The sequence below is a fragment of the Micromys minutus genome, assembly GCF_963924665.1.
Source record: "Micromys minutus genome assembly, chromosome: 9".
NCBI lineage: Eukaryota > Metazoa > Chordata > Mammalia > Rodentia > Muridae > Micromys > Micromys minutus.
Window position 1 is genome coordinate 43,931,911 of NC_137978.1, and position 13,683 is coordinate 43,945,593.

The window sequence follows — 13,683 nt, forward strand, 5'->3', positions numbered from 1 at the left end:
CCTCAGGGTAGCAAAAAAAAAAAAAAAAAAAAAATTCAAGTGTATCCGGGTTTCATTAGCAACCCCGAGGACCAGACGAGGAGAAAACGCATCACCGTTTAGACTTATAAATGCCTAATTCAAGGTGTCTTTTAGCTTACTCCGTTCGCTTTTAGAAAGAACTAGTAGTAACGCGTGTAGAAAATAGGGTGCTGGTCTCTAAAACATGCTATAAAAGTGGCAGGACCTAGACTGGAAGTCGCAAGCGATAATATCCTTCCGCGAGCTCCCAGAATGGAGTCCTGGTCCTTTTAGACCGGCTGCCAAGGGGTGGGGTGTAAAGCGGAAGTTATGGCGCAGGGCCGAAGTCTGGCTGATGAAGGGCGGAAGTAGAGTTCCAAATCTGCAATCATGGCTCAAGAAGAGGAGGATGTTAGAGATTACAATTTGACGGAGGAACAGAAGGCGATCAAGGACAAGTATCCTCCAGTCAACCGAAAGTATGAATGTGAGTAAGTGGCTCACATCTCTTACTTTCGGACAACCTCGGCTGCTTACCTGCAGCTTCCCGGAGCCGCGCCCATTTCTTTGCCCCACAGGTGCTCTGGCAGAATCACCATGTGCTCCTCATTGTACCTAATTTAGGGGGAAAGTGGAAAAAGTTCACCTTACTAGAGAATAAAGAAACCTGAGTCCCTACTTGCCGCCAAACAGTCTCCTAAAAGTCCACGTGTGCCTGAATCACGCTTTTCTTTGGGGATATAATTCACGGGTGTAAGCTTGTCGAGCATTTATCATTGAAAATGATACTTGTGGGCTAGTTGTATTTTTATGTGTTTTTCTGGGTTATCCTCGAGTTCTCCCAGTGGTGGAATAGTGTGAGCACGTTAGAGTAATCGAGAGATACCTTTTTCTGTGCGTGCGTATGTGCGTGTGTATGTGTGTGTCCACAGCCCAAGGTTGTACTTTATTATGTACTGAGGCTTTTGCATCACGTAAAAATTTTTTGAGATATAAAAACACTAAATTTTTAACAATTTAGTTTTTCATTAAAATGTAATCTATATTTAAATTGGGGTTGTTGTTATTTTTGAATGAATATTTTGAAATTGTTGGGAATTCCTTCTTTAAAGTTCTTGTGTTCGCTTTCATACTTTTAATCACAGCATTCTGGAATCAGAGGCAGGAAGATGTATTGAGTTTGAGGCCAGCTTGGTCTACATAGCTCCAGGACAGCCAGGCTACAGAGTAACCCTGTCTCAGAAACAAGAAATCTCTTATGTCTTTAATGGACATGCTAGACCAGTAGTCTATCCCTGAGCTATAGCTTCAGCCATACAGCAGTCTCTAAGTATAGGTTTCCTGACTGTAGTCTCTAAGTATAGATTCCTGAGATGAAAAAAAATTGGATAACCACCCCATATAGCAATGTATCATCTTTTAAATTTTTTTTTTTTTTGAAGAATTGAATATGACTTACATGTCCCTCAGTAAAGTGTTAAGTACTTTCCTTTTTTGTGTGACAGGACTTCGCTCTAACCGTAACTGGCCTGGACATGAGCCCTCACACCTGTTCTAGATTATTATTGCTACTAAACAGATACCCGTGTAAGCAGCCCTAGTTTCCAGACCAGTTCTATCATCTTAGAAAGTTCCCGCAGGTCCTTTCCAGCCTCTTATTCCCTGGAGCCACCATTGTTATAGTCTGAATTTCTGGAATTTGGTTTCCTGTGTTAGAGAACCACATGCGTGGACTCGAGCTTGGCTCTTTATGTCTAGCTCCTTTACCCCGTTAAGGTAACACAGGAAGACACGAGTCGAAGTGAGTATGATGAACTATGGGCGCTGTAAGAGCTGAGAGTCATTCCAGTTCACACAGAGGCTGTTCTACTCAGAGAACGAGGGAGGACAGAGCAAGGGCTCCTACAGTTAGAGGAGTGACAAGTACAAAGGTTAGTTAGTCACTGTAGTTGCTGGAGATGCAACAGGGCCAAGGCCAGTTGTGCCTGCTCCCTGGCCGTCTTAGAAGCTTGAGTTCTAGCCTCCCACAGACTGGGGACAAGAGGCCCTGCTTGTGGGGATGATAACATTTCAAAGAACCAGGTCTTTGAGGAAGAGTGTTCAGAGCTGGAAGTGATACATATTCACAATTTTAAGGCTTTTTCAGTACTTACTGTCCAATAGGGAGATTTTGAACCTCTTTTCTAGTGTTGGCTAGAACAAAGAGATTCTACAGCCTTTAGTAGGCTTTCCTCAGGCAAGCATTTAAACTATACTGCGCTCTCTCCTAAAGACGTGGCCTTATGCTACTAGAAGCCATGGTAGAGTTTGGTTAAATGCAGTGTTTTGATGCAGCTGTTAAATACTAAGAGTTCTGCAGATTTGTGATAATGCTTATATCAGCTATTTATTTCATTGTAGCAAGTTAAACATTCTGCCAGTGACCTCCATCCCCAGCTCCCTCCTCCTTTTAAAATTTGTTTCACTGGGGTCGATGGCATTTTGAAACATGGTGGTCTAAGCATCTCAGTACTTGAACTCAATACATGTACCACACTGGTCTCAAACTCATGATCCTCCTAAGTCTCCAGAAAACCTTAGTTGCACTGCCAAGCTCTACCAGCTTTACTGTTCTTTATGGACTCCAGATGTCTGTCTGTCTGTCTGTCTCCATTCTTTCATTCTCTTTGCTTTACTTCTGTTTTATGCTCAATATAACATCCAGAATATAACACACATTAGGCAAGTACTTTACCACTGAGTCACATCCCCAGCCCTCGGGGATTGATTACCTCTGAGATTCCTGCTGTGGCAAACATTCTTAATCCTCAAACTAGAGGCAAGAGAATCTATTCCAGGCTGGTCTACATAGTGAGTTCCAGGTCAGCCAGGACTACAGCGTTAGATCCCATCTCAACCAAAACAAAGGAGAGAGTCGATGTAAACCATGGACTAGGCAAAGGGCAGACTGAAATGGAGGAGCATAGGAAATACTGAGAGGCCGATATATAATAAGATACCTGACAAGCATGAAGTTGGCTGTGTCACCCAGGGTAGCCTTGAACTGGGCTCAAGTGATTATCCAGCGGTGACTGCAGGGACCCATTGGCGCTCACAACTTTGATATTTTAGAATACCTAGAAGAAGCTGGCCATGGTGGTACATGCCTGTAATCCTAACACTTGTCACAGGAGGATCAGCCCAGCCTAAGCCCATAGAGAGACCCTGTGTCCAAAACCAAAGCAAAATGAAACAAACCAGCCTAAAGCTTGGTACTTTTCACAAGTTATCGTTCAACAGGTTGAAAACTACCAGTCTATAGATTCTTGTTTCTTCCTCCAGTTTTTAATAAGTGTGCTCAGATAGTATATGTTTGTGATGTTAACATGTGTTGTCAAGATAAGAACTTCTGTCATATTGCCTTGCATAGTATGCTAGTATTCACCTACTGAGCATCTACTGAGCTGTGTGTGTGTGTGTGTGTGTGTGTGTGTGTGTGTGTAAGAAGGGGGATGGGGGTGAGGATATATATATATATATATATATATATATATATATATATATATATATATATGCACAGTATACATATGGAAGTCAAGGGATATTTTCAGGAGTCAATTTTCTCTTTCCACTATGTGGTCCAGTACAAGCTTTTAGCCACTGAGCCATCCCCTTGCTGCCCCTTCAAAGATGGAGTGTTATTGCTGAAGTGAGGCAGAACACTTCTTTAATCCTAGCACTTGGGAGACAGAGGCAGGCAGATAGATCTCTGAGATTGAAGCGAGCCTGGTCCACAGAGTGAGTTCCAGGACATCAGGACTACACAGAGAAACCCTGACTCAGAAATGAATGAATACGGGTGTTACTGTTACTGTGTTCCCAGGTTGCCTTCGTAGCCTAGGCTGGGCTGGAGTCTATGATCTACCTGCCTTAGCCATTTAAGTATGAGGATTATGGGTGTGAGCCTGGTGTCCAGCCAGGACGGTGCTCTCAGTGAGGAGCAGTGAACTGAGATCTTTTTACTGTCTGTTCGCTGCCTGTCAGTACTCTAGAGTTACTTCTGTATGATTTGAGAGGCAAATTCAGTGATTTATACATATTTTTCCCTTCTCTCCCTCAGATTTGGATCATACGGCTGATGTCCAGTGAGTATAGCAAGAGTTGTTCCTTGAAACTGTCTTTAAATAGAATGAGTGATTTAAATTTTTTAATAAAACACTTTAAACTATGTTTAAGATTTATCTGATTTTCTTATGTGTGTGGACATAAGAAAATGTGTATATGTGTGTGCCTGGAGCCTAAAGGGTGGAAAAAGTTATTAGGTGGGACTGGAGTTATAGATGGATGTAAGTCACTATGTGGGTGCTGGGACTAGGACCTGGTACACTTAGTCACTAAACCATTTCTCCAGCCCCTATTGTTTATTTTTTGTTTGTTTGTTTGAGTGTTTAATTGATTGATTGGTTGTTTGTAAGTACACTGTTCACTGTAGTTGTCTTCAGACACACCAGAAGAGGGCATCAGATCTCATTACAGATGGTTGTGAGCCACCATGTGGTTGCTGGGATTTGAACTCACGACCTCTGAAAGAACAGTCAGTGCTCTAACCATTGAGCCATCTCTCCAGATCTCTCCAGCTACACCCCTCCACCCCACCCCCATTTTTTCTTTTCCGAGATAGGCTCTTACTCTGTAGCACTGCTGGCCTGGAACTTGATACATAGACCAGGCTAGACCAGGCTAGCCTCAAACTTTCCTCTGCCTCTTGAGTGTCGGGATTAAAGGTATGCCCCAGCATATACCTACATTTATTTTGTGGGGTGCGTGTGTGAAGACACGAGCACCACCATGTGTGAGCAGAGGTCAGCGTCGGTTGTTCCCTTCCACCACAGTGTCAGGCTTGATGACAAGTATCTTTACCTCTGGCCCGAGTGTGTTTCTGTTTCTCTCCTTTTATTTTGTTGTCTCAAATCCGCAATGACGGTTTACAAACATCCAATTTGGGTGTTGTTAAACCACACATTTAGTTTATATTTATGGAACTGATTTTCTTCTGCTTTACTGTGGGATTTTCTGTCTTGTAGTTGGCTGTTTGTGTGCACACCATGGCCCCTTGTATTTGTTTTCATTTAAACTTTTTTAATGTTTAGGTTACATGCATGGGGGGATACTCTGGAGGAAGCATTTGAACAGTGTGCCATGGCCATGTTTGGTTACATGACAGATACTGGGACTGTGGAACCCCTCCAAACGGTGGAAGTAGAAACCCAAGGTAAGTGCTCTGTCCTCAAGGGAAATGAATATGGCACGTATGGCACGACCTGAGTGTGCTGTCGAAGTCAGAACAGCCTCGTGGAATATGAGCATTACTAACCGTCTCCTGTCATGGTCCCGTTGGTGCTGTGTAGGTGACGACTTGCAGTCTCTGCTGTTCCACTTCTTGGATGAATGGCTTTACAAGTTCAGCGCTGATGAGTACTTCATACCCCGGGTAAGCTCAGGATCCTGGGTTCGGGGATTTGGCTGAGCAACTAGGCTGTTGGTTCACATTAAAAATTGAACGAATGACTAAAGTTAAAGCATAGGATCCAAAGACCAGTCCATGGAGATATGTGAGGTACTGAAGAATTATATAAATTCTAGGGTTTTTAAAAGATGTCTTGTTTTTTTAAATTTATGTATAGTTGTTTTGCCCGCATGCATAGCTGTGTACCAAGTACATGCAGTTCCAGTGAAGGCCAGAAGAAGGTGTCATAGCCCCTGCTACCGTAATCACAAACAGTTGTGACTTACCATAGTGCTGGGAATCAATTCTGGGTCCTCTGCGAGAGTAGCCACTGCTGTGAACTTCTGAGCAATTTCTTCAGCTCCACGTAGGTTCACCTGTTAGCCTAGGTATTCCTTCTCTCTCCCTCTCCCTCCCTCTCTCTCCCCCTCCCCCCTCCCTCCCCCTCCCCCTCTCTCTCCCTCCCTCTCTCTCCCCCTCCCTCTCTCTCCCCCTCCCTCTCCCTCTCTCCCTCTCCCTCTCCCCCTCCCTCTCCCTCTCCCTCTCTCCCCCTCTCCATCTCTCCCTCTCCATCTCCCTCTCCCCCTCCCTCCCCCCTCCCCCCTCCCTCTCCCTCTCCCTCTCTCTCTCTAACTTAGATCTCTGACCGTGAACTATTTGCTATCACTAAAGGCTGGAGAGAACGTTTACTGAGCCTGCATGGTGGTCATGCCATTCTTTATGCCGCTCAGGAAGCAGAGTTCCAGGCCAGCCTGGTTTACCAAAAAAAAACCAAACAAACAAACGGGAAATGGGAGGGAGGGCAGTGCATCTGTGATCTGTGTCCAAGTCCATATGTTCGCCTGTGAAGTTTATGCATCTGTCACTTTGCCCTAAGTTCAGCAATTGACGATTTTAGACTTCTTAATGCAAACAAACAGAAAAAAAAAAAATGCAAATTGTCTGCTGCTGCCAACCTCACCAACCTCTAGGACGTCTCCAACACCTGACACACGTTCTCTTGTTTGTCAGCTCCATCACATGCATCCACTGAGTGGCTCTGAGTTGCTCATCCTGCAGACTTGACGAGGGCAGTATTGTGTTACAGACGAGCCCCAACCCAGACAGGGTTTCTCTGTGTAGCCCTGGCTGCCCTCGAACTCAGAGATCTGCCTGCCTCTGCTTCCTGAGTGAGTGCTGGGATTAGAGGCATGCGTTGTTGCCCATCTGTTTCTTCTGTTTTCGTTTTGTTGAAAGTTATGATTTCCTGTGCTGTGGTTGCAGCTCACTTGGAAGAATGCTGGCGTAGCATTCTGAAAGCCCTGGTTGGGGTCCCCAGCACTGTATAAGTCAAGCATGGTGGCAAAGGGTCCATAATGCAGACTTTTCCTTGGCTATATATTTTTTTCTCTCTTACAACTTTATTCAAAAAAAAGAGGGATACATATACAGATTTTTTAAGGCATTTTGGCATAACGCTATATGAATATTTTTTGTCAGTACTTAATTCGTTTAGAGGTTTGATAGCATGCATTGAAATCCCACTGGTTACCATAAGCATAAAGTACATGTAGGACAGAACATAACATGGAAACGGTCAGTTTTCTTGGTGAGTATAGATTAAGCATAATGATCTTTGAATACCAAAAATTGCCACAAGGCTATATTCTTAGCTCTTGGATTATTAATGGTTTAAGGTCCAGGTGTACCACACTATGAGAGGGTGCTATACACTTATTTTTTTCCTAAGAAGGACTGAGTCTTTCATTTTTTGGCCTTTGTTTTTCTTGAGCTTCATATGGCCTATGAGTTGTTTCTGGGGTGTTCAGAGCTTTCTGGGGTTAGTATGCAATTATCAGTAACTGCATATTATGTCTGTTCTTTTGTGACTGGGTTACCTCACTCAGGATGATATTCTCTAGATGCATCCATTTTCTTAGGAATTTCATAAAGACATTGTTTCTAATAGCTGAGTAACCTTGGCTATATTTTGAGGCTAACATGAGTAATATTAGACATTGTCTCAAAAATATTTTTAAAATAAGATAAGTAACTTTTTTTTTTCTTTAGGAAGTGAAAGTACTTAATATTGACCAAAAAAAATTCAAGTTACGATCTATTGGGTAAGTTTCCAAACTAGCTAAGTTGCAAGTCACAAAATATATTAAAAACTATAAATAAATATATATATATATAAAACATATATATGGCATGTATAAATGGTGAGTCAGGGGGGCAAGGCAGTTTGTTGGCCTTGATAGGTTGACCTGCATAGACCCCCAGGAGTGTGAGCAAACCTGAACTTTAGAGACTGAGAAACTTGTAGAAATAAATTTGTTTCTGGATTTGCAAGCTTGGTTTCCAATTTACAAAAACAAAATTATTTTAATGCAGGCAGTTGTGGTGTGCACCTTTAGTCCCAGCACTCAGGAGTCAGAGGCAGGCGGATCTCTGAGTTTGAGGTCTACAGAGTGAGTTCCAGCACAGCCAAGGGATACACAGAGAAACATTGTCTTGGAAAACAGATGTGTATGTACGGGTATGTGCTTGTATGTCTGTGTACCACATGTATGCCTAGTGCCTGCAGAGGGTGTCAGATCTACTGTAACTGGAGTTCCAGACTGTTGTGAGCTGCCGTGTGGATGCTGGCGATAGAACCTGGGCCTTCTGGAAGAGCATTTAACCACTGAACTGGCATCGCTCTAGCCCTCAGTCATGTTTATGATGAAAAACATTTGTATTTGTAATTAGTAGCTGCACTCAACTAGATGATTCCAGTTTGTTTGTTTGTTTGTTTTGGCTTTTCAAATCAGGATTTCTCTGTGTAGCCTTGGCTGTCCTGGAATTTTCTCTGTAGACGTGGCTGGCCTTAAACTTAGGGAGCCATCTGCCTTCCAGTGCTGGGATTCAATGTGTACCACCACGCTGAGCTTGATCCCGGTTTGCTAGCAGCATTTAAAGCATCGTAGTCTAGAATCATGCGCTTTCTCCTCCATTACACCCTTGCCGTTCAGCCCCCTCCCCCATCTCCTTCAGGGTCTCCAGTTTGAGACCTTACTCTAAAATGTACAGAATAAAATAAAAACAGGAAATTGTGAAATAGTAACCATGTTTTTCCTTCCCTTCACAAGGTGGGGAGAAGAATTTTCACTGTCCAAGCACCCTCAGGTATGTTCACACATCTAGCTGTCGGAAGCATTCCATCTGCATATGTGAAAGTAAACTTTGAGGGTTTTATTTGTAATTTATTTATTTTTATTTTATATACGTTGGTGTTTTGCCTGCGTGTATGTCTGTGTGAAGGTGTCAGATCATGGAGTTAGAGACAGTTGTGAGCCACCATGTGGGTGCTGAGAACTGAACCCAGTTCCTCTGGAAGAGCAGTCAGTGCTCTTAACCACTGGGCCATCTCTCCAGCCTTCATAAACTTCAGCTTTAATTAGTGTGAAATGGGAAGTTATTTCAATAGCTTTAGTTAGGAGGTTTTGTAGTAAGAAGGGAGGGGTGTATTGGTACACTGGAAAGGAAGAGGACGTGGAACATTGGTGAGCGGTGCTGTGGAGTCAGTTTGTAAGTATGGAATGGCTTTCTGATAGGTCTGGAACATGGTCATACTGCAAGATGGCAGATATGAGACTGTATGTATGAGTTACTTCTCTTAGTACTTTCTCTGAGTTAGGGCTTCATGGTGTACCCTGGCTGTCCTGGAACTTGCTATGTAGACCAGGCTGGCCATACGAGTTGGTTCTTATTGGTAGCTTTTATTCTCTAAGAAGCATGTTGATTGACAGAATGGGGGGCGGGACACCTGCAGAGGACATGAGCCTATGGTAGGAAGCCGACTACACGATATGGCAGAGGAAAGACAGTGGCCTCAGTCAGCCCTCCTGAAGCATCTTCACATGCTGTTGTGCATTAGAGCCCACGGGTGCCACTCACTACGACCTGGCATATTTGTGGCACTCAGAATTATTACAGATTCTTTTTAGAGTTGGAAGGAACTTAAGAGGACATCTAATCCTTTTGTGCTAAACTGGGACGGGGTGGGGTAATATCATGCATGTATCAGAATCCTGGGAGAGCTCTGACCCGGGAAACTGTCTCTTTCCTGCTAGACCTGCAAAGAGAATACCAAAGAATAAACTGAGGGCTAGGGCTGAGGTCAGGACATAAGGACATAGAGAGGGACAAGAAGAGCCTTGGACCAGCCTGGAGAAGCTTGTGTTATTAATCTGACTCAGCCAGGTTAGATGGCTTCCCTGACCAGCTGGCCCTGCGCCTGCCTAGCACCGGCTCCAGGTCCCATGTTCCTTCTGCTGTGTTCCCTGTGGCTCCCGTCACCAATACATGCTACGGCACCAGCACATGCTATGGCACTGACTTGAGAACTGCCTCTTTTTCCATAATTACAGTTTGACTTCCTGCCAGCTCCTGCTAGAGATAGATTCTAATTCCAGTTTTTTTCCTTTAACTCTAATTTTAGGGAACAGAAGTCAAAGCAATAACATACTCAGCAATGCAAGTCTATAATGAAGAGAAGCCAGAAGTGTTTGTGATCATCGACATTTAAGACACCAAAAAAGGGAAAGGACTCTTACGAAGAACTGATTTGTTTTCTTCTTTCTGAGAGGATGTGATGATTCATTTTCTATAGTGTCTTTGCTAAATGGAAATACAGAGCCGGGAATTTAAAGTGTGACATTCAGAAATGGAAAACCAGTGTGTAGCCTTGATCTATGGTTCCTAGATAGCGAACTCTTCAGTCTTTGAAGAGCAATCTTGTACTTGGCCATTTGAGCAGTAGCAGCAGGTGCCTTATGCCCTTCCACTGCAATGCAAGCATTCCAGCATGGCCTCTCTGAAGGGACTGCCTGCTGATGGAAGCAGCCACCAGGGCTGAACCCAACTTAAATCAGTATAACTTGAGCTAGGTATGGTAGACATCATATGCCTGTGATCTCAACACTCATGATCCTGAATTCAAGGCCTGCTTTGGCTATAGAGTGAGTTCAGAGCTAGCCTGGGCAACTGAACATGGCCCTATCTCAGAAAAGGCAAGTGTAGAGCGGAGAACATGCACACCATGTAGGCTGAGGTCATGGTTTTACATTGCTAAGGGAAAGAAAGAGCCATCCTCTGTTCCAGTTGGTTCTGAGTAGAACCCTCTAGAAGACTTCTTAGAAGATTCCTGATTTTCTCTCTTTTTAAGCAACAATGATACTTAATATTTTCTTAGAAGAAATATCTGACATTGTACCTTACATACAAACCACTCTGACATGTACTTTTATTTCATTTTTTGGTTTTTCAAGATAAAAGTTTTTCTGTATAACAGAGTCCTGGCTCTCTTGGACTCAGTTTATAGATCAAGCTGGACTTGAACTCACAAAGATCTGCCTGCCCCTGCCTCCTTGGTGCTGGGATTAAAAACATGTGTCAACATACCAGTACTTCTGAAATTTCATGTGTTTACTTTTTTTTTAAGGTTTATTTGTTTTATGTATGTGAGCACACTTACTGTCTTCAGACACACCAGAAGAGGGTATCAGATCCCATTACAGATGGTTGTGAGCCACCATATGGTTGCTGGGAATTGAACTCAGGACCTCTGGAAGAGCAGCCAGTGCTCTAACCACTGAGCCATCTCTCCAGCCCATTTACTTAATTTTTTTGAGACAAGGTCTTACTATGTAGACTAGGTTGGCCTTGAACTCATACTGCCTTCCTCTTCCTTCTGAGTACTAGGATTAAAGGTGTACCCCAACATGATGTGATTTTATTAAAGCTGGTCTATGTGTCTAGTTGGGAAAAAAGAAACTGTTTTTAACCTACTAAGGGTTGAAGAGATGGCTTAGTGATTAATATCTCTTGCTGAGCAATCAGGGCTGGAGTTTGTATCTGGCACCTGAGTGTCTACATCCCTCTATCTCCAGCTCTGAGACAAGTGGAGATTTTTTTTTGACTTGCTCTGGTCCATAGGTGTCCTCTTGGCTGCTCTCTCATGGTAACCTCATGGTGAATACTCCTGGTTCTTCTAGGTCTTTCCACACCTTTCTCTTGTCTTTCCCTCTCCCTCCCTCCCTCTTTTCCCACACGTTCTCTTGGCCTCCCTCTCTCCTTGTTCTCTTTTAGACCCCCCTGCTATGATCCGAAGCCCTGCCCGGCTAATTGGCCGACTCACCAGCTCTGTATTAGCAAATCAAAAGTGATGGGAAGCAATTTTTACATAACAGTGAGATGACCATGCCATCGTCCTGACTGCAAAGTGGTATCTGGGCATACACAGTGCACAGACCCGTTCCCCAACTCAATCTCAGCCCTTAGATGCTTTTCTCTGATACTAAAATGGCAGACTAGATGTTCTATAACATCCTTTAATATAGTTCCTCATGTTGTGGGGACCCCCAACCATAAGATTATTTCATCACAACTTCATAATTGTAACTTTGCTACTGTTATGAATTGTAAGTGATCAAGACCCACAGGTTGAGAACCACTGCTCTAGCAGGAGGGCAGGTTTGACTGTAAGAAAGCCTTGTTTACCAAGAGGCAATTTCAACTGCTTCTGGCAATGTGGCAGACACCGGTGGTTCTGGTAGAACCGTAAAATAACATTCAGATCCATCATTAACATAGGCAAAGCTCCTATCAGCTATTTTCCATTCAGCCCTAGCTACAGACCGGATTGTAACTAAACACACCAATTAAATGAACAGAGACAAAACACCTCATGAAAAATACAACATGACATAAATGTGGGTTTTTTTTTTTTTTTTTTTTTTTTCTCTTGTGGTGGCTTTTTGCTGGTTTTTGTTCTTCTAAGACAGGGTTTCCCTGTGCAGCCCTTGGTGTCCTGGAACTCATTCTGTAGACCAGACTGGCCTTGAACTCAGAGCCTCTGTTTCCCAAGTGCTTGGAACTCAAGGCATGCACCACTATCACCTGCCCTCCTGACATGTTAGAAATTATTCTTTTTTGTTTTAGACAAGATCTTACTGTGTAGCCTTGGCTAGCCTAGAGCTCAATATGTAGACCAGGCTGGCCTTCAATTTACAGAGATCTTCCTATCTCTCAAAGCCTTGAGTACTGAGATTAAAAGGCATGTGTCAGGCTGGAGAGATGGCTTGGTGGTTAAATATCACTGACTGCTCTTCCAGAGGTCCTGAATTCAAATCCCTGTAACAACATGATGACTCACAACCATCTGTAGTGGGATCCGATGCCAGCCCACAAAAAAACTAGTATTTTGTATGTGTTTGTTTTTTGTTTTGGGGGTGCAGCGGAACTTTATTGATGGTATTCAAGAGAATAGGGAGGGCTCCCTAGGCCCCTCCTATTTTTATGGGGGTCTGGGATGGAAACTGTGAGGGAGATAGATGCTCAGTGTTGGGGGCTGAGTTGGGATGGGACTCCTCAGCAACTGAGGGCCTCTCTCTTGCTCTCAGTGTCCTTGCTGGGAGTGGGGAGATGAGTCTTCCAGGGTTTCTTACTCCTTAGAGGCCATGTAGGCCATGAGGTCTACCACCCTATTGCTGTAGCCGTCTTCACTGTATGTATTTTTTAATGTGTTTGGCATGCATATAAACACACCATGCAATGCCAATAGGGGCCAGAAGAGGGCACAGGATCCCCTAGAACTGGAGTTCCAGATCGTTGTTGGTGGTCATGTGAGGGCTGGAACCCTCTGCCAGAGCAGCAAATGTTAGCAACTGCTGAGCTATTCCTTCAGTTCCATCTCCAGGTAATCTCAGCTGTCCTGGAACTTGGTTGTAGATCAGGCTTGGCCTCTCATCAATCCAGCTGCATCTGCCTCCCATGTGCTGGGATTATGGTGTAAGCCACCACACCCAGCTCCCATTTATATTTATATTAGAGGGGGAAAAGTTATATCGAAGGATCCTTCCCTGTTGATTTGACTTTCAGCAGTATGTTTCCTGCTTTTAACTCACTGTTATTTACGTATATGGTGTGTAGGTTTACGGAGCTAAGGGCGGGATGCCCACAGTCTTCCTCAGCAACTCAACCTTCTTGCCTTGAGAAAAGTTTCTAGGGGAGCTGGAAGCATAGCATTTTGGCTTGGCTGACTGGCCCAGAAAGCTTCCAGCTCCACATGTGTTCACCCACACACACATTCTTGGCTTTTTTTATAGGTTCTAGGAATTCAGACACAGGGTTTCAGGCTTACTGAACAGGCACTCTTACTGAGCCAGTTTGTGTGT

The 13,683-nt window shown here is 43.8% G+C and overlaps 1 protein-coding gene across 2 annotated transcripts; it reads left to right on the forward strand.

Moving 5' to 3' along the window:
* Positions 1 to 362: 362 nt before the first annotated feature.
* On the forward strand, positions 363 to 10,834 carry ZBTB8OS (zinc finger and BTB domain containing 8 opposite strand). Of its 2 annotated transcripts, none has more exons than XM_080921619.1 (7): positions 363 to 487; positions 4,100 to 4,124; positions 5,130 to 5,251; positions 5,388 to 5,470; positions 7,535 to 7,587; positions 8,596 to 8,632; positions 9,948 to 10,834. In XM_080921619.1, exons 1-7 carry the CDS (start codon positions 391 to 393, stop codon positions 10,032 to 10,034), a joined length of 504 nt encoding a protein of 167 aa, XP_080777745.1. In that variant the 5' UTR covers positions 363 to 390; the 3' UTR covers positions 10,035 to 10,834. The 2 variants fall into 2 exon arrangements, with proteins under 2 accessions (XP_080777745.1, XP_080777746.1); XM_080921620.1 differs by having other exon boundaries at positions 390 to 491.
* The last annotated feature ends 2,849 nt before the right edge of the window (positions 10,835 to 13,683 follow it).